Here is a 22,001-nt window from a genome sequence, read left to right on the forward strand (position 1 = left end):
TATCTATTCTGTTTTATTGCTCTATTTATCTGTGTTTACTCCAATAATACACTGTCTTGATAACTGCAGATTTAATAACAGGTCTTGAAATCAGTTCCTTTTCAAAGCTGTTTTGGCTATTCTGGGTCCTTTGTACATTCTTATGATTTTTTTAATTTTAATTTTTTATTTAAAAAAAATTTTTTTGAAACGGAGTCTCACTCTGTCACCTAGTTTGGAGTGCAGTGGCACGATCTTGGCTCACTGCAACCTCCACCTCCCGGGTTCAAGCAATTCTCCTGCCTCAGCATCCTGAGTAGCTGGGACTACAGGCCCGCACCATCATGCCCAACTAATTTTTGTATTTTTAATAGAGACGGGGTTTCACCATGTTGGCCGGGATGGTCTCGAAATCCTGACCTCAAGTGATCTGCCAGCCTCAGCCTCCCCAAGTGCCTGGCTTTTATGAGTTTTAGAATCTGCTTGTCAATTCATGCAAAAAAGCCAGCTGGAATTTTGATTGGGATAGTGATGAATCTCTAGATCAATTTGGAGATAATTATATTTTGACAATATTGAATCTTCTGAACCATGAACATACTCTATTTGTTTAAGGCTTAATTTCTTTTTTCTTTTTTTTTTTTTTTTGTTTTTTGAGATGGAGTTTTGCTGTTGTTGCCCACGCTGGAGTGTAATGGTGAGGTCTTGGCTCACTGCAACCTCCGCCTCCTGGGTTCAAGCAGTTCTCCTGGCTCAGCCTCCTGAGTAGCTGAGATTACAGGCATACACCACAATGCCCATCTAATTTTGTATTTTTAGTAAAGACGGGGTTTCTTCATGTTGGTCAGGCTGGTCTCGAACTCCCAACCTCAGGTGATCCGCCAACCTCAGTCTCCCAAAGTACTGGGATTACAGGCATGAGCCACCGCACCCAGCCTAAGTCTTAATTTCTGTCAGCAGTGTTTTATAGTGTTCAGTATATAGGTTTTATACATCTTTTGTTGGATTTATCCCTAAATATTTCATATTTTTAATATTATGGTAAATGGTGTTTTTAAAAGTTTCAATCTGCTATTGTTAGCTGTAAAAATACAGTAAATGTTTCCTGTATTGATCTGGTATCCTGCAACATGGCTAATCTTACTTTTTTTTTTTTTTTTTTTTTTTTGAGGCGGAGTCTCCCTCTTCGCCCGGACTGGAGTGCAGTGGCCGGATCTCAGCTCACTGCAAGCTCCGCCTCCCGGGTTTACGCCATTCTCCTGCCTCAGCCTCCCGAGTAGCTGGACTACAGGCGCCCGCCACCTCGCCCGGCTAGTTTTTGTATTTTTAGTAAGACGGGGTTTCACCGTGTTAGCCAGGATGGTCTCGATCTCCTGACCTCGTGATCCGCCCATCTCGGCCTCCCAAAGTGCTGGGATTACAGGCTTGAGCCACCGCGCCCGGCCTAATCTTACTTATTAGTTCTAGTCCCTTCTTGGTAGATTCCATCAGATTTCCTACATAGACAATCATAGCATCAGAGAATAAAGACAGTTTTAATTCTTTTTTTTTTTCCCCAATCTGAATGCCTATTTCTTTTTCTTGACTTACTGCACTGGCTAGAAGCTCCAATATAATATTGAATAAATGTAGTGAAGGTAGATATTCTCATTCCTGACTTTGGGGGAAAGGTACTCATTCTTTCACCTTTAACTGTGATGCTAAGTGTACGGTTTTTGTAGATGTCCCTAATCAAGTTGAAGTTGCCTTCTGTATCGAAATTGTTGAGTGTTTTGGTTCTTTTAAAATCAGAAATGGATGTTAGACTTTTTAAAGTACTTTTTTGATGTCTGTTGAGATTATCACGAGGTTCTTATTTTCTAGTCTGTTAAAATTGTGAATTACATTGATTGATTTTTAAATATTCAACCAAGCTTGCATTACTAGGATAAAACCCCATTGGTCATAATGTATTATCCTTTTGATGGATTTAATTTGCTAAAATGTTATTAATTTTTGTATTTGTGTTCATGAGGGATATTGGTCCATAGTTTTCTTGAAATATCTTTATCTAGTTTGATTATCAGAGTAGTACTGTTTACTGTTATGACGCAGGATTGCGCAGAAAGCCAGAGTACTGGAAACTGTGAAGAACCAAGACAGCTTCTCGTCATTTGCCTCTGATTTGTCTATCTGCCTGCTTCTTCTTGTCTCTGGAACTGCAGAGTGCTTTTGCTGTGCCCTGCTCTGTGCATCTGCTAGCCTCCCTCTACCTGAGGGTTACAGTAGCCCAGTTTAGTTCCATATGCATGAATGGGAAACTTCTTCGAAATGGGAGGTGTCCCCTGACTCCTTTTATTATCTTGCCTGGGGAGAAATGCTGGGAAAACGTAATCCCCTCCCTCCACCCTACTTTCCTCCATTGTTTGAGGCACTGAGAGGCAGGGTTATGTTTGTTTTATGATAGAATTATTAAAACTACAGATAGGCATAAACTCAGTCTAGAGAGTTCTCACTTTTTTTTTTCTTTTTAACATTGCATGTTTCCTTACTTTGTTGCAGTATACATTATTTGTCTTTGGGAAAGGACATAGAAAACTTATAGTACCTTGCTTTAGAAACAATGGTCATAATTTATTAGTTCTCTTTTTTTTCTCAAAAAGGGAAGTATTATATGATGACTAATATATGTAACATACGACATTCTGAAAAAGGCAAAACTATAGGGAAAGAAAACAGATCAGTGGTTGTAAGGGCCTACAGGTAGAGGGAGTGGTTGACTATAATGAGACATGATGGGATTTTTTGGGAGGATGGAATTATTTTGTAAGTGACTGTATGCATTTGTAAACTCTACACTAAAAGGGCACTTGTAAATTATAATATAGAAAACTTGATTTGAAAAAGGTCCCTGGTACATAAAGGGATAGGGGATGGGGATATATCCTTTTTTTTTTTTTAATGCAGAAGTAGCGCATATAATGCTTTAACTCTCCATGGGTATTAAAGATGAATAATAAATGATGATTCATCTTACCAGCAGCAAGACTGTCTATAAACCCGTAGCAGTAAAAACTATGATATAGACACAGAGGTTGACAAAATAATAGGTCAGAAGAGAGAACCTAGAAATAAACCCACGTTATATATTGGAACTTGACGTATGACAAAAATGTCATTGCAAAAAGGAAAGGAAAGGATGGGAATTCAACAACTGATACTGGAAAAATTGGCATATGAAAGAGATTAAATTACATCTTAATAGTACAGAATACAGAAAAATGGATTTCAGCCAGACTAAATACCTAAATGTAAAAGGCAAAACACTAAAACTTTTAACATAAATAATAGAATATCTTCAGGATATCAAAGTAAATAAAGTTTTCTTAAGACATAGGAAATAGGACCAATAAGGAAAAGGAAGACCTCATATGACATGAGGAATGGAGGCCTCAGAGTTATAGAAGAACATATAAAATATACAACTATTGGCTTTTTAAAGGAGCAAAAGTAGTAAGATATATATTTATTGTGTAACTGTAGAGAGGAACTTTGGAAGTAAACAAAAGAAACTAATAGCAGTTATCGTAGAATGAGAGGAGATTGCAGATGGGTTGGAAGGTGATATAGTTTGGATGTGTGTCCCCATTCAGATATCATATTGAAATGTAATTCCCAATGTTGGAGGTGGGGCCTGGTGGGAGGTGATTGGATCATGGGGGCAGATTTCTCATGAATGGTTTAGCACCATCCCCATTGGTACTATCCTCAAAATAGTGACTGTGTTCTTGTGAGATCTGGTCGTTTGAAAGTGTGTAGCACCTCCTTTCTCCACTCTCGTTTCTCCTCCGGCCATGACATGCCTGCTGCCCATTTGCTTTCCACCACGATTGTAAGTTTACTGAGGCCTCTCCGGAAGCTGAGCAGATGCCAACATCATCCTTCCTGTACAGCCTACAGAACTGTGAGCTAATTAAATCTCTTTTCTTTATAAATTACCCAGTCTCTGGTATTTCTTTATAGAAATGTGAGAACAGATTAATACAAAAGGATATACCTCTATAATATTTTGGGATTTTGAACCATGTAATGTGTTATCTACCTAAAAAAGTCAGTCTAAAAAATAAGCTCACAAATGTAGCCTATATTTATTAGTAAAATATTATAAATACAATAAAAACATAATAAAAGCTCAAATTATAATATTATGTTAAATTGTAGTCAAATTAAATTGGAAAATGAAAACAAAAGATTGTGTTTATCTTTTTACAGGGGATGAAAGAACAGAAACTTGAAGCCAAAAAGAAGCGTGATGAAGAAATAGAGGCAGAAAGACAAATTCTGGATCTGGAAGAAGAAATACACAAACAAGGAAAAAGAAAAAAGGCCATCGAAAATGCAAAGCAATGTCAATTTTACCAGACAGAAAGAGTGAAAAACTTTCATGTACTACTTGGGTTTTCTTGTATTTTTATATATATTTAACATATCTATACATAATTAGGCATCATTTTCTTAAAGTACTATAATTTTTCTTTTGTAGTCAGGACTTCTTCTTAGTAGAGTTATGAAAGAACGTGATGCCCAGATTGAATTCCGAAAGAGTAAGATAAAATCAGATAAAAAATGGGAGGAACAATTGAAGCTCAACATTGAAAAAGCTTTTAAAGAAGAACAAGAAAAAGCAGAAAAACGACACAGAGAAAGGGTGGCTCTTGCCAAAGATCATCTAAAACAGTATGTATATATAAAATACCTTTTTGTACCTTTCTCTTTTTTTCATAATGATTGTAGCTTTTTTCTGATTATAAAAGTAATACATGCTAAAATAATTAGTCAGTAGAAAAAGTACAAAAAGGAGGTTAAAAATCACTATCACTTTCTTACCCAGAGATTGTATATTGGTTATTATTGTCATAATAATGCAACATAATACACAACCACGCAATCTAGTGGCATACAAAAAAAAAAAAAAAACATGTTTACTTCTCATGCATCTAGGGGTTGGCTGATCTAGCCTAGAATCAGGTAAGCAGCTTTTCTTCAAGCTGTAGGACTGGCTGGGTTTGTTTATTGTTGTGGAGAGGATTCTGATCCGCTTCATGTGTATACATTCTGAGGTTCAGGATGAAGCAGCCACATGGGGCAACTTTTCACATGGTATTGACAGAGATGCAAGAGAGCAAGCCCAAGCTTGCAAGAACACAGCTAAACCCAAAGTCAATGGACAAGGAAGTATACTTGACCTTCCATCAGTCTAAAGCAAGTCACATGGCCAACCCCAAAAACAATAATGGAACAGAGAAGTAGACTTCCATTAAAGTGAGGCAGGAAGGGGAAGGGAGTGAATCTTTTTTGAACAGTAAATCTAAACTACCATAGGAAGTTACTATTATTGTTTTGGTATATAGCCATATGGAGTTTTTTTTATGAAGGATTCATCAGGCTTATTGAAATATAATTTGCATTCAGTAAAATTCACCCTTTAAAAAGTATAGCTGCGTAACTACCTCTCAAATCAAGATATAGAACATTTCCATCACTCCCAAAATTTCCCTCATGCCCCTTTGCTGTATAAGTTCTATCCCCTGCTCCTAGCCTCTGGAAGTCATTGATCTAGTGATAGACTTTTTTCTCTGAATGTATATACTCACGTTTTATAAAATGACATTTGAATTAGCAATATTGCCTTATTACATGCTTTTTTCATGTACCTGCATGTCATATGTATAATTATTTATCAAAATCACATTATGTCTAAATGACATAGACATCAGTCCTCAGAATATATATATTGCCAAATTGTGTATTTTTCAATTCAGTCCTTAGTAACAAGGGAAGAAAAACCTTTGGATTTATTGTGCTTTTTTCTTTGGCAGTGTAGAGATCTAAACGTTTGTACAAGTTAGGGACGAAGCCATTGGCAGAGGGAGGCAAGTATTTGACCAGTGAATCACTTGTGTTTGAGAAATCTCTTGTTATATTGCAGCTCAGAGGTGGCAGTCAGATTTCCAGCAAGCTACCTGGCAAGTGCTAACACCTTTACAGGCTGTCTATCCTCCTATAGCCTTTGTATCTAGGCTGTGTTTGGGCCACAGCATGTTTTTTGCTTGTAGTATTTGTCAGTAGGTTAGAGGTTCAAGCTGGTGTAGGATTTATTTTAGTTATTTCTTTGGCATATCTTCAGTGCAGTCTCAGAAATGTTCATCAAGCTTTGATGTCAGCATAAATTCCTTTACTTACTTCTCATGGTGGGCTTTGTCCTTGTGGATGGTGACCAAGTGTTACCTATCCTCACTGTACTCTCAACTGTTCTATTTTCCTTTGAGATGTCTTGAAAATTCAGTTATGTGGATAAGACTAATGGTATGGAATTTATATTGGTTGCATTGTGGGGAATTAGGAGAGGAAGGATGTTGTGATGGTTAATATTAGATGTCAACTTGATTGGATTGAAGGATGCCTAGATGGCTGGTAAAGTATCATTTCTGGGTGTGTCTGCGAGGGTGTCACCAGAGAAATTAGATGTTTGAGTCAGTGGTCTGGGAGAAGAAGACCCACCCTCAATGTGGGTGGCCACCATCCAGTCAGCTGCCAGCACAGCTAGAACAAAGCAGGCAGAAGAAGGTGGGCTAATCTTGCTTGCTGAGCCTTCTGGCTTCCTTCTTTATCGGTGCCAGATGCTTCCTTCTGCTTTTCCTGCCCTTGGACGTCAGATCCCAGGTTCTTCCATCATTAGACTCTGGGACTTGCACCAGTGGCTTGCTGGGGGCTCTCGAGCCTTTGGCCACAGACTGAAGGCTGCACTGTGAGCTTCCCTGGTTTTGAGGCTTTTGGACTCTGACTGAACACTACTGGTTTCTCTCTTCCTCAGTTTGCAGACAGCCTATTGTGGGACTTCGCCTTGTAATAGTGTGAGCTAATTCTCCCAAATAAACTCACACATACACACACACCCTCTTGCTTCTGTTTCTCTGGAGAACCCCTGACTAATAGAGATATTCAACATGTGAACCTGGGTTGCCAATTTGTTTCCAAAGTCCTACAGCTTAAATTTAATAAGAAACATTCAAGTCTGTAATTGAAAACAACATAGGAAATTATAAATCTATTATATATTTATTTAAGTATATGAGTTTACAAACTTATCACCAAGCTGTATTCTGTTGAATGTTTGTTCGTGTATGGGTTTTATAGAATTCAGAATGCATGTTACTTTAAAATACTGTTAGGAATAGTGATGAACCTATAAAAAACCTCTTTAAACCAACAGAAATGGAATAATAGCACTGGCGTTTACCTGAGTTGGGAAGAGGAGCATGTAGCAGAAAAGAGATGCAAATGAGAATTCCTTTCCCTTTCTTGACTAAGAGTTTATTCAGGAGCAAAATTTCAAAATAGGCTATTTATTCATTCATTAGGATATTCCTTCCTTCATTCATTCATACAACATTTATTGAACAACCTCCATTTGCCAGTCACTATTCTAGTCATTGAGAATACAAAGATGAATATGATACAATCTTCTTAAGTAGTTCATGGCTGGGTGTGGTGGCTCATGCCTCCCAATCCCAGCACTTTGGGAGGCCAAGGTGGGTGGATCACTTGAGGTCAGGAGTTTGAGACCAGCCTGACCAACATGGTGAAACCCCATCTCTACTAAAAAAATACAAAATTAGCCAGGCATGGTGGCGCACACCTGTAATCCCAGCTACTCAGGAGGCTGAGGCAGGAGAATTGCTTGAACCTGGGAGGTGAAGGTTGCAGTGAGCCGAGATTGTACCATTGCACTCCAGCCTGGGGAACAAGAGCGAAACTCCATCTCAAAAAAAAAAAAAAGTTCAGAATCTGGGAGCAGAGAGCACAGAAATGGAACAAATAATTAGAATATAATGATAAATATTATTTTGGCAAATATGTGTAGAGGGTGTGTGGAAGCATGTAAAATGAGTATCTGACCCAGTCTAGAGAAGGCTTTTCAGAAGAAACTGGCTCCTGCACCTAATTGCAAAGAATGAATAGTAATAAGCCATGCTAAGAGTGGGCTGTAGAGGTATTTTAAGCACAGGTGAAGGCCCAGGGTGGGATAGAATATGGTGGATTTGGAGAACTCCAAGTAGTCAAGATGGCTGTAGTATAAAAGACGAAAGATAAGGTTGGAGAGATAGGCTGGGATCAGCTCATGGTGTCTTTTATAGGTCCTGTGCCTTAAGGCCTGCCAGAATTTGGAATGACTGTCTTCTTTGGGCAAAGACCATATTTTAATTATTTTTATCACAAAGAAATGGAAATTGCAGAATACCAAGGGGCAAGTCTCTTTTTGCGTGCCCTATTAATTGTATTACCAAGTGCTACCTTGTGGTGATTTAAAATATTTCCACACATTCTTTGATACTCCTTCCTTCAGAGGATGGAGCCCAATTTATTTCCCTCTTAAGTGTGGCTATACATAGTAACTCATTTCCAAGAAATAGAATGTGTCAGAAATAATGGTGTGTGACATCTAAGCTTAGGATACTAAAGGCATTGTGGCTTTCTCCTTGCCATCTCCCATGGATTGCTCATTGGGGAATCTAACTGCCGTGGTGTAAGGATACTCGAGCAGATCAATGGAGAGGTCCATGTGGCAAGGACCCGAGGTGTCCTGACACCAAATATGTGAAAGTGGATTCTCTAGCTTCCTTTAAGCCCTTGGATGACTGCTACTTCAACTGGCATCTTGACTACAACATTAGTTGAGAACCATCCAGCTCACTCACTCTCAGGTTCATGACTCTCAGGAATGGTATGAGATAATAAGTGTTTATTGTTTTAAGCTGTTAAGTTTTAGAGTAATTAGTTATTCAGGAATAGAAAATTGAAACACATTGCACAGCTGCTGGCCCTGTGCCTGAAAGTGGAAATATTCACATACTTTCTAAACAATCTGTAAACTTCAGACCTGGGAAGCCTATGCTACTGTGGGGCTTTGACTAGTATAAGAGTCTTTGTGTGACTCATAGCCCAGTGGGTATGATGGGGATATGACAAATAAGATACCACAGTGACACCAAAATCCCAGAATAGAGGGATTTTGACCAGGAATCTTATACATAATTATTAAAAAGAAACTTAACACCACAGCTATAGACACTGTATAGGTCTTCTTTCTTCTATATATAGGTAAGCCTTTCTCTAGAAACAGACACATAGACTTTGCTTAAGAAAAAAACTCACTAATTACTGTCTGTTAATCCCATCAGCTTCACACACAAAAAAAGAAAAAATGGTCATAGGATAGTTTGCATCACTTTTCCCTGGATAAAGATTATTTAGGGAAAGAGTAGAAAGAGAGAAGAGGGCTTAAGTGATCTCATCCGTTTTGCAGATATAAGTACCATCCTAAATCTGATAGTGCTAGTCTAGACCATCCCTTTGAACCCCAGCTTCACATATCCAGCTGCTTCCATGGTATCTCCATTTCAATGTCTTATAGTATCTCAAACTTAAAATGTCTACACAGAATTATTGATTTCCAGTGGCATCTTTATCCAACCAGTTTTTCAAACCAGAAATCTAAGAATTCACCTTGATTCCTCATTTTTCTTTATCTTCCACATCAGATCTCTCAGTAATTCATTTTGATTTTTTCTCCAAAATAAATCATGAATTTAGTTTATCATATAAGATGGCAAACTTAATTGAGGAATATTGTGTGTGTTCTGACTAGTTTATCATGTAGTCCAGGCCACCCTCATATATTCCATGGGTTATTGTATTAGACTCTTAATTGGCCTCACATTATTTATTTGTCAAATTCTTCTTTACTTATCATCCAGAGATATTTTATCAAGATGAAAATTGATCATATTATTATACTACCTTAAGCACTTCAATGGCTTTCCATTCAACTTAAAATAAAATGGAAATTTGACATTCCCTGCAAGGCCCTGTATGATCTGGCCTGCCTACTTCTCAACCTCCTCTCCTACCATTCTGTCCTCTTAGTTATGATGCCTCCATTACACTGATCTTCCAGGGCCTGGAGCATCTACCAAACCCTTGCTTGCCTCATGTTTTCTCTACTGTCTGCAATTTTACCCGTCCATTCTTCATCTGTGGACCTCTTACCAGCTCAGAGAGGCCTTCCTGTCTCAGAGTTCAACTTCGTTGAAAGTTATCTAAGTACCTCAATTATTACTCTTTTACTTAGTCTCTTATTTTTTAAAAAACACTACAATTTGTAATTACATTGTCTATTTATAGGCATACCTTGTTTGATTGTGCTTTGCAGCTATTGTGTTTTTTTTTACAAATCGAAGGTTTGTGGCAACCCTGCATTGAGCGAATTTATCAGCACCATTTGTTCAGCAGCATGTCACTTTATGTCTCTGTGTCTCATTTTGGTAATTCTTGCAGTATTTCAAATTCCTCAATATTACTATATCTATTATGGTGATCTGTGATCAGTGATCTTTGATGTTACTATTGTAATGTTTTGAGGTGCCACGAACTGCACCCATATAAGATGGCAAACTTAATTGAGGAATATTGTGTGTGTTCTCACTGCTCTACCAAGCACTGTTCCCCTATCTCTGTCTCTTTCCTTGGGCCTCCTTATTCCCTGAGACACAACAATATTGAAATCAGGCCAATTAATAACCTTATAATGGCCTCTAAGTGTTCATATGAAAGGAAGAGGTGCACGCCTCTCACTTGAAGTCAAAAGCTAGAAATAATTAAGCTTAGTGAGGAAGACATGTGAAAAGCCAAAACAGGCTGAAAGTTGAGTCTCTTCCACCAAACAGCCAAGCTGTAAATGCAAAGGAAAAGTTCTGGAAAGAAATTAAAAGGGCTACTCTAGTGAGCACACAAATGATAAGAGAGCCAAACAGCCTTATTGCTGATATGGAGAAAATTCTAGTGGTTTGGATAGAAGCTCAAACCAGCCCTGACATTCCCTTAAGCCAAAGCCTAATCCAGAACAACGTCCTAACTCTCTTCAAGTCTGTGATGGCTGGAGAGGTACAGACACTGCAGAAGAAAAACTTGAAGCTAGCAGAAGTTGGTTCATGAGGTTTGAGGAAAGAAGCTGCTCCATGACATAAATGTACAAGGTGAAGCATCAAGTGCTAATGTAAAAGCTGCAGCAAGTTATCCAGAAGATTTGGCTAAAATCAGTGATGAAGGTGGCCACACTAAACAATAGATTTCCAGTGTGGATGAAGCGGTCTTACATTGGAAGAAAATGCCATCTAGGACTTTCATAGCTAGAAGAGAAATCAATGCCTGGCTTCAAAGCTTCAAAGGGCAGACTGACTCACTTGTTAGCAGCTAATGTAGCTGGTGACTTTAAGTTGAAGCCAATGCTCATTTACCATTCTAAAAATCCTAAGACCCTTAAGCATTATGTTAAATCTTCTCTGCCTGGGCTCTGGAAATGGAACTACAAAGCTAAGATGACATCACATGTGTTTACAGCAAGGCTTACTGAATATTTTAAGCCCACTATTGACATCTACTGCTCAGAAAAAAATATTCCTTTCAAAATATTACTGACCATTGACAATGCACCTGGTCATTGTCAATGATCAGTAATAAGAGCTCTGATGGAGATATACAGGAGATTAAGGTTGTTTTCATGGCTGTTAACATAACATCCATTCTGCAGCCCATGGATCAAGGAGTAATTTAGACTTTCAAGTCTTACTATTTTTTTTTTTTTTTTTTTTTTGAGATGGAGCCTTGCTCGGTCGCCCGGGCTGGAGTGCGGTGGCGCGATCTTGGCTTACTGCAAGCTCCGCCTCCCGGGTTCTTGCCATTCTCCTGCCTCAGCCTCCCGAGTAGCTGGGACTACAGGCGCCCGCCACTATGCCCGGCTAGTTTTTTTGTATTTTTAGTAGAGACAGGGTTTCATCGTGTTAGCCAGGATGGTCTCGATCTCCTGACCTCGTGATCCGCCCATCTCGGCCTCCCAAAGTGCTGGGATTACAGATGTGAGCCACCGCGCCTGGCCCAAGTCTTACTATTAAAGAAATGCATTTCAGAAGACTGTGGCTACCATAGATAATGATTCCTCTAATGGATCTGGGGAAAGTAAATTGAAAACCTTCTGGAAAGAATTCACCATTCCAGTTGCTATTAAGAACATTTGGGCCAGGTGCAGTGGCTCATGCCTGTAATTCCAGCACTTTGTGAGGCTGAGGTGGGTGGATCACCTGTGGTCAGGAGTTCGAGACCAGCCTGGCCAACATGGTCAAACCCTGTCTCTACTAAAAATACAAAAATTAGCCAGGCATGGTGGTGGGGCATCTGTAATCCCAACTACTTGGGAGGCTGAGGCAGGAGAATCTCTTGAACTTGGGGGGCAGAGGTTGCAGTAAGCTGAGATTACGCCATTGCATTCCAGCCTGGGCAACAAGAGTGAAACTCCATCTCAAAAAAAAAAAAAAGAACATTTGTGATTCATGGAAGAAGGTTAAAATATCAACATTAATAAGAGTTTGGAAGAAGTTGATTTCAGCCTTCAGGGATGACTTTCTCCACATCTTCAGTGGAGAAAGTAACTGCAGATGTGGTGTCAATAGCAAGAGAACTAGAATTAGAAGTGGAGCCTGAAGATGTGAGTGAATTGCTGCAACCTCATGATAAAACTTGAATGGATGAGAAGCTGATTCTTACGGATGAGCAAAGAAAGTGGTTTCTTGAGATGGAATCTGCTGTGGGTGAAGAAGCTGTCAAAACCATTCAAATGACAGCAAAGGATTTAGGATATTATATAAACTTAGTTGATAAAGCAGCAGCAGGTTGAGAGGATTGACTCTAATTTTGAAAGAAGTCCTACTGTGGGTTAAATGCCATCCAACAGCATTACATACTACAGAGAAACCTTCTGAGAAGAGTCAATCAATATGGCAGACTTCATTGTTGTCTTATTTTTTTTTCTGTTTTCTTTTCTTTCTTTCTTCCTTCCTTCTTCCTTCCTTCCTTTCTTTTTTTTTTGACAGAGTCTCGCTCTGTCACCCAGGTTGGAGTGCAGTGCCGCGGTCTCGGCTCACTGCAAGCTCCGCCTCCTGGGTTCACTCCATTCTCCTGCCTCAGTCTCCCGAGTAGCTGGGACTACAGGCGCCTGCCACCACGCCCGGCTAATTTTTGTGTTTTTAGTAGAGACGGGGTTTCACCGTGTTAGCCAGGATGGTCTCAATCTCCTGACCTCGTGATCTGCCCGCCTCGGCCTCCCAAAGTGCTGGGCTTACAGGCGTGAGTCACTGCGCCCAGCCCATTGTTGTCTTATTTTAAATAAATTGCCACAGCCACTTCAGCCTTCAAAAACCACCACCTTGATCAGTCAGCACCCATCAATGTCAAGGCAAGACCCTCTATTAGCAGAAAGATTCTGACTTCTTGAAGGCTGAGATGGTTGTTAGCATGTTTTAGCAATAAAGTATTTTTTAATTAAGGTGTATACATTTTCTAGACATGATGCTATTGTATACTTAATAGACTACAGTATAGTGTAAACATAACTTTTATATGCAATGGGAAACCAAAACATTTGAATGGCTTACTTTATTGAGATATTCATTTTATTGCAGCAGTTTGGAACCAAACCCACAATATCTCTGAGGTATGCCTGTACTTTGTTTGTTTTTGCTGGTCTCCCTCACTAGAATGTGAGCTTCTTGAGTGAGCCATGTCTGTTTTATCATTTTAGTAGAAATTCAATAAATAGTAGGTAAATGAATGAGAGGTCTAAGGATTAAAGAAGAGTTAGGTATAATTCTTAAGTCCCTAGCATAGGTAACTGAAAAGATGATGGTACTGTTCACCAAAATAAAGAAAAGAGACCAAAAGGGTCAGTTTAGAAGAGAAGGATGATGAATTTGGTTTTAGATGTAGAGAAGGTAAAGTACCTATGTAATAGCCAGGTGATGATGCCTAATGGGTTGTCTCTATAAGAATCAAGGTAGGCTGGGCATGGTGGCTCATGCCTATCATCCTAGCAGTTTGGGAGGTCAAGCGGGGAGGATCACTTGAGCCCAGGAGTTCAAAGACCATCCTGGGTAACATAGTGAGACCCCTGTGGAGTCCTAATTAGGGAAAAGTAGTCGGGCTGGTGGGAGCAAGGAAAAGCAAAAAGGAAGATGCAGATAAGCTACAAGCCTGCCTTTTTTCCTGGTTCAGGACACATAGCCCTTCTGCACAAATAATTCACAATCTTCCTGTGCTCAACTACCACCAGCCACCTGCAAGTAAGCTCACTACAACCTTGGTGTTATCAGTACTGCATAAAGCCCTCCTCAGCATACAGCATAAACACTATCCTGTAAAATCTCCAGCAAGCCTTGTTTCCTCACCGCCAGCCTCTCTCTTGCAGGCTGCTTATTGCCTCACTGGCAATGTATTTTTATACTTTTTCTAATAAAGCTGCCTTTCTTTATCTACAATTGTCTTGGCAAATTCTTTTACCCCCATGCTAATACCCAGATAGCCGTCCTTCCCCTGCAACAACTCTCTCTCTCTCTCTCAAAAAAAAAAAAAAAAATAGCTGGAATTAGCTGGGTGTGGTGGTACACACCTGTAGTTCCAGCTTGGGAGGCTGAGGCAGAAGGATCACTTGAACCCAGGAGTTTGAGGTTGCAGTGAGCTATGAGGTTGCAGTGAGCTATGATTGCGACACTACACTCCAGCCGGGATGAGAGAGTGAGACCCTGTCTCTAAAAACAATTTTTAAAAATGAAAGAATCAAACTTGTCTATTGTAATAGAGAGAGAGAGAGAGAGAGAGAACTCAGTTTGGATGTTTGACTACTGACTTCATTTTTAGGCCTCACTCTTACTTCTCTTTTGGCCCTACATCTGTACAGGCTGATAAGAAGGGTCCTGGAACTCTCCTCCTCCTCTTTTGGCACCAGTACTTAATTTAAATCCCTCCTGCTCAGACACTTTTCCTCAGTCCCACCTCTTAGCCATAATAAAGGCCCCAAACCCACTCGCTCTGCTTTGTCCAAAGCAATCAAGACCTACTTGTGCCTGCCCACCTCTTCCCAGGAGTCCGTCATGTGAATAATACTTTCTACCAAGTTTTCTTGGGATGTAATGTCATCAGTCTGGACATCTGAACCAAATTTTGGGTAGTGGTCTTTCCTGCTTTTACAGGAGAACTGTGCAACATCTATGTAAGCCCAAGAATCAGATCTGTGCTAGGTAAGTACAGATTTGGAACCTTCAGAATGTGAATCAAGGATAGCAAGGAGCTGACTCAAAGAGAGCAAGGCGTTGACATATTCAGCTCTGATTTCCTGGTAGTGGCTGCCCAATGCATTGTTTGAGAAGGACCAAGGATCAGCAGGAAAGAGTTTTGTGTTGGTTGCTGACATCTGCTTTGGGAATGGGAGTTGGAAGTAATGATATGAATGTTATGTATTTCTTCCTTGAACTAGAGGATCTCAAATTTACTTCAGCAAGTTAACTTTGCATTAAGCCAAATTAATGGCATATAGATGACAAGTCTATTCAAACTACCCAAACTAAGGAGAAAGTCTCTTTTGACAGCTAATTAAATTTTTAATTATTGTAAATGATTGTGTAAGTCACTGGCAATATATTATATTTTAACTGACATTAGAGACATTTTTGTTATTCTTAGAATACGTAATTTTTTTGCTGAAATGACAAATTATCCAATGGATGCATAGTTATAATGTTAGTAATTTCCAGATTTGCTAAGAAATGCTAAAGTTGAAAAACTTTAAAGTATCTTGTTTTCCCTTAAAAGTAGCAATTTAAAAATTTCAAAAGCTTCTGTTTTTAGAATTGGATAAATCTCTTTTTATAATGTTCTTCAAATCTTTCTTTTTTTTGAGACAGAGTCTTACTCTCACCCAGGCCAGAGTGCAGTGGTGTGATCTCAGCTCTCTGCAATCTCTGCCACCCAGCTTCAAGCGATACCCTGCCTCAGCCTCCCAAGTAACTGGGTCTACAGGTGGGCACCACCACATCTGGCTAAATTTTTTTTTTTTTTTTTAAGTAGAGATGGGGTTTCATTATGTTGGCCAGGCTGGTCTCAAACTCCTGACCTCAGGTGATCTGCCCACCTTGGCCTCCCAAAGTGCTGGGATTACACCGTGAGCCACCACGCCCAGCCTTGGGTTTTGTTTTTTTTAGGGCAATCATAAACCTGGTTTAGCATTGACTAACAATGATCTTTTTCTTACCTCCTCCTAAAGAGAGTGACTCTGACTCTAAAGCTTATTATTCTGCACAGATGAATCAAGTAGGAATCTCCTGTCCTGAATTGGCTTAACGGTAACAAAGTAAACTTGTTGGCTCACTTAACTGTATAGTCCTCCATGGCATAGGGGAAGGGAATTTTCCCTTCTCTAAAGCTGAGTGAGGGGACTCCAGTAAAAAATGTTTTCTCGATTGGGTGCATATGAAAGAAAGGTTGGCTGGGTACATTGGCTCATGCCTGTAATCCCAACACTTTGGGAGGCTGAGGCGGGAGGATTGCTTCAGGCCAGGAGTTTGAGACCAGCCTGGGCAACATAGCAAGACCCCATTTCTATAGAAGAAAATTTTTTAAAGAAAGAAAGGTTTATTCCTCAGTCATTCATCTAGGTGGGTTGTCGACCTACCCTGTGCCTACCTTTTCAGGAAAGAGAGAGAGAGAGAGAGAGAGGGCAGATAGAGTAGTGAGAAAGCCTGTATATTGTTGATTGGCTAACAAGGATGCACGGATTTTCCATGGGCAAAGAGACAACTTGGACTTGCGCTGTCTTGCCAGTATGCAGAGGTTTGGCTGCCGGATGAGGGGCCTTTGAGACCTGGAGTCTTTAATAAACTACTAAGAGTGGGAGCTCCTGGTAGCGATGGTGGTAGGGTTTAGGGGTGAGTTGAAGAGATGGAGCTGGAGCTAAATCACTCAGATCAGGGCTCTGCAGTGAGGAGGACCCTCAGGGATCTCTGAGGAACTCCTACATAAGTTCGGAAAGACAACCAGGGAGGCTCACCACTCAGAAGAAATTATCAGCTAGTCAGTATTGGCTACAGAAAGAATTACAACACAAGTGGTCAGTTGAGTAAGGAGACTGTTCTTCCTCTCATTCCATCAAACTGCATTCCTTGAGAGGCTAGGCCCACAGCTTATGTAGCATCATCTAGGGCTGAAGTTGGGAAGCACTAGGGATTAGGAACCTTTCTGTAAAATAATGTCACCATGACTGTCATCCCGTTAACTGGTTCTTTCTAAAGGAAAAGAACTTACTTGGGTGAATAATGAAATAAATTTTGAGGCAAGGAAAGTATTGCCAATTCTAGGTTAACCAAGATTAGATTCGTTTTAATCACTGCTGTTTAATGTCTGTTCTTTTCCCCCAAAGAAATTCACAAGTTCTTCCTTGCAGCTTCAGTTCATTCCAGGTTGGAACTGAATTCATTTCTTAAAAATATAGCCTATTTTTCTGCTTTGTTCTCAATTATAATTATGTTTTTGCTTTAGAATAAAGGAACATGAGGAAGAAGAAGAAAGAAGGAAAAAGCATGAAGAAAAAGATGCCGAAGAAATAAAGCGACAGAATGCATTATATGAAATTGAAATGAGAAAAAAACTAGAAAAGAAAAGAGAAGAGATGCATGAAAGCAGGAGACGGTTTCTTGTAAGTTGAAAGTGCAAAAGTTCCAAAAAAGGTTCAAAGTCAAATGCCCAACTTTTAAAATTGATACATAATATATTTATACGTTTATAGAGTACATGTAGTGTTTTGATCCATATGTATGTTATGTAATGATCAAATAAGGGAATTTAGGTTATCTGTCACCTTGAACATTTATCATTTCTTTGTGTTGGGAACATTTCAAATCTTCCAGTTATTTTGAAATGTACAATATATTGTTGTTAACTATAGTCCCCCCACTATGCTATCAAACACTAAAACTTATTCCTTATATCTAAAAGTTTGTACATCCCCACCGTGTCTCCACATCCTTACCAGCTTCTGATAGAATAACTGTCATTCTAGTCCCTGCCTCCACTAGATCACTTTTTAGCTCACACATAATGAGTGAGAACATAGTATATTTGTCTTTCTGTGCCTGCAAATGCCTAACTTTTAATATTAAAAAAAAAGTGGAGTAGAAAAGGAGTTGCTATTAAGTTGGGTTTCTAAGGGAATGTATACGCTATATTTGCTGTGGTTTTATATGCATGTGCTCTCATGCACGAACAAGAAAGAGAGAAGAGAAAATGATATTTTAAAACAATGAATTTATTTTCCTTCTTTCTTTTTTTTTTTTTGAGACGGAGTGTCGCTCTGTCGCCCGGGCTGGAGTGCAGTGGCCGGATCTCAGCTCACTGCAAGCTCCGCCTCCCGGGTTCACGCCATTCTCCTGCCTCAGCCTCCCGAGTAGCTGGGACTATAGGCGCCCGCCATCTCGCCCGGCTAGTTTTTTTGTATTTTATAGTAGAGACGGGGTTTCACCGTGTTAGCCAGGATGGTCTCGATCTCCTGACCTCGTGATCCGCCCGTCTCGGCCTCCCAAAGTGCTGGGATTACAGGCTTGAGCCACCGCGCCCAGCTATGAATTTCTTTTCTTAAGAGTTGTGAGGAATGAATGGGATGATTTATGTTTGGGGTCTGTTGTGCCATTAATATGTGCTCCACAAACGTTAATATTTTTGTCGCAGTTCACCACAGGGGCATGTTTGGAGGGTCTCCTAGTCCTAGTGTCACTGCCCTCTAGTTCCAGGCCTAGGGCTTTCCCTAGCACTGCTGAGGAGCCGTCTGTGCAGGTCAGCCCCTCGAGGGCAGAGGAGAGGGGCCGAGTGCTTGGAGGTTCAAGAGGAGGATAAAAGAATAAGGATAGCCGGGCGCGGTGGCTCAAGCCTGTAATCCCAGCACTTTGGGAGGCCGAGACGGGCGGATCACGAGGTCAGGAGATCGAGACCATCCTGGCTAATATGGTGAAACCCCATCTCTACTAAAAAATACAAAAAAAACGAGCCGGGCGAGGTGGCGGGCGCCTGTAGTCCCAGCTACTCGGGAGGCTGAGGCAGGAGAATGGCGTAAACCCGGGAGGCGGAGCTTGCAGTGAGCTGAGATCCGGCCACTGCACTCCAGCCCGGGCGACAGAGCGAGACTCCGTCTCAAAAAAAAAAAAAAAAAGAATAAGGATAGAATTACGAGCAGTGCCTGAAAATGCCCAGCCTACAGAGTCTGAGAAGGAAATTTATAATTAGGTGAATGTGGTATTGAAAGATGCAAATGGCATCTTGGAGGACTTGCAGTCATATAGAGGAGATGACCATGAAATACAAGAGACAATCCAGCAGCCAGCAGATGAGAAGTTGGAAGAGAAGGCATGGGGTGCATTTGTTCCACTGGGAGGCAAATTAAAGAAATTTTATGAATTGTCTCAACGGTTAGAAGCAGCATTAAAATGTCCTCAGAGAGCCTTGACAAGTACCCCATATTCTCCCAGCATCTAGTGCAAAAATAGGCTTTTGTTAAAGAGTTTGCAGAAATTCTTCATTTCACACTCTGGTTTGATGAACTCAGGGTGACAAATCCTGCTATACAGAATGATTTCAGCTATTATAGGAGAACACTGAGTTGTATAAGGATTAATAATGTACCATCAGGCCGAGCACAGTGAGTGACTTATGCCTATAATCCTAGCACTTTGGAAGGCTAATGCAGGCAGATCTCTTTGAGCTCAGGAGTTCGAGACCAGCCTGGCCGACATGGTGAAACCATGTCTCTACAAAAAATGCAAAAATTAGCCAGGCATGGTGGTGCATGCCTGTGGTCCCAGCTACTCAGGAGGCTGAGGCTGGAGGATTGCTTGAGCCCGGAAGTGGAGGCCGCAGTGAGTCAAGATCATGCCACTGCACTCCAGCCTGGGCATTAGAGCAAGACTCTGTCTCAAAAAAAAAAAAAAAAAAAAAAAAAAAAAATATATATATATATACACACACACACATATGTGTATATATATGTGTGTGTGTATGTGTGTGTGTATATATATCAAATAACCTAATGAGGCATCTTAAAGAACTAGAAAAGCAAGAGCAAACCAAACCCCAAATCCCAAGACACAACCCAAGTGCAAAATTAGTAGAAGAAAATAAATAATAAAGATCAGAGCAGAAATAAATGAAATTGAAGCAAAAAACAAAAACAAAATAAAACGAAAGAGCAATGAAATGAAAAGTTGGTGGTTTTGTTTTGTTTTGTTTTTGAGACGGAGTCTTGCTGTGTCTACCAGGTTGGAGTGCGGTGGTGTGATCTCAGCTCACTGCAACCTCCGCCTCCTGGGTTCAAGCGATTCTTCTGCCTCAGCCTCCTGAGTAGCTGGGATTACAGGCACACACCATCATGCTCAGCTAATTTTTCTATTTTTTTAGTGGAGAGACAAGATTTCACCATGTTGGCCAGGCTGGTCTTGAACTCCTGACCTTGTGATCTGCTTGCGTAGGCCTCCCAAAGTACTGGGATCACAGGCATGAGCCACCACAAAAAAAAGTTGTTTTTTTTTTTTTTTAAAGATAAACAAAATTTACAAACCTCTAGCCAGATTAACTAAGAGAAAAAGAGAAGACCTGAATGAAAAAACTCAGAGATGAAAAATGAGACATTACAGCTGATGCTGCAGAAATTCAAAGGATCATTAGAGGCTACTACGAGCAACTATATGTCAATAAATTGGACAATCAAGAATACATGGGTAAGTTCCTAGACACATACAACCTACCGAGATTGAACCATGAAGATATCCAAAACCTGAACAGACTAATAACAAGGGATGAGATTGAAGCCATAATAAAAAGTCTTCCAGTAAAGAAAAGCCTGGGACCCAATGGCTTCACTGCTGTATTCTACCAAACCTCCAAAGAAGGACTAATGCCAATCCTACTCAGATTATTCTGAGAAATAGAGGAGGAATACTTTCACACTTAAAACATACTTTTAAAAGGAATACTTTCACACTCATTCTGATGCCAGTATTACCCTGATACCAAAACTAGACAAAGACACATCAAAAAAAGAATACTACAGGCCAGTGTCTCTGATGAATGTTGATACAAAAATCCTCAACAAAATACTAGCAAACTGAATTCAACAATACATTAGTAAGATAATTCATCATGACGAAGTGGGATTTATCCCTGGGATGCAAGGATGGCTCAACATATGGAAATCAATGTGTGATATATAAACAGAATGAAGGACAAAACCAAATGATCATTTCAATTGATGCTGAAAAAGCATTTGAAAAAATTCAACACTCTTTCATGATAAAAATCCCCACAAAACTGGGGATAGAAGGAACATACTTCAACATAATTAAAGGCATATATGACAGACCCACAGCTAGAACCATACTGAATGGGGAAAATTTGAAAGCCTTTTCTCTATGATCTGGAACACAACAAGGATGTCCAGTGTCACCACTGTTATTCAACAATGTACTGAAAGTCCTAGCTAAAGCAATCAGACAAGAGAATGAAACAAAAGGCATCCAAAATAGAAAGTAAGAAGTCAAATTACCCGTTTGCAGATGACATGATCTTATATTTGGAAGGCCCTAACAACTGTTCCCAAAATGTATTAGAGCTGATGAGCAAATTCAGTAAGGTTGCAGGACACAAAATCAACACATAAAAATCAGTAACATTTCTGTATGCCAACAGCAAACAATCTGAAAAAGAAATCAAGAAAGTAATCCCATTTACACAGCTACAAATAAAATAAAATGCCTAGGAATTAATCAAAGAAGTGAAAGATCTCTACCATGAAAACTATAAAACACTGATGCAAGAAATTGAAGAAGACACAAAAAATGGAAAGATATTCCATGTTCATGGATTGGAAGAATCAATACTATTCAAATGTCCATACTACTGAAAGCAAACTACAGAGTCAGTGCAATCCCTGTCAAAATACCAATGACATTCTTCACAGAAATAGAAAAAAAAAAATCCTAAAGTTTGTATGGAACCACAAAAGACCCAGAATAGCTAAAGCTATCCTGAGCAAAAGAGTGAAACTGGAGGAACCACATTGC

The 22,001-nt window shown here is 39.9% G+C and overlaps 1 protein-coding gene across 1 annotated transcript in view; it reads left to right on the forward strand.

The window, feature by feature from the left end:
* The window catches only part of CCDC173 (coiled-coil domain containing 173), a 59,899-nt gene that overhangs the window by 16,897 nt on the left and 21,001 nt on the right, over positions 1 to 22,001 (forward strand). Inside the window, exons 3-5 of the mRNA XM_033231193.1 lie at positions 4,231 to 4,404; positions 4,502 to 4,695; positions 17,437 to 17,593. Of these exons, the coding sequence (XP_033087084.1) occupies positions 4,231 to 4,404; positions 4,502 to 4,695; positions 17,437 to 17,593 (525 nt within the window). The remainder of the gene's footprint in view (positions 1 to 4,230; positions 4,405 to 4,501; positions 4,696 to 17,436; positions 17,594 to 22,001) is intronic.

This window comes from Trachypithecus francoisi, unplaced genomic scaffold (assembly GCF_009764315.1).
Source record: "Trachypithecus francoisi isolate TF-2019V2 unplaced genomic scaffold, Tfra_2.0 Lachesis_group13, whole genome shotgun sequence".
Classification (NCBI taxonomy): Eukaryota; Metazoa; Chordata; class Mammalia; order Primates; family Cercopithecidae; genus Trachypithecus; species Trachypithecus francoisi.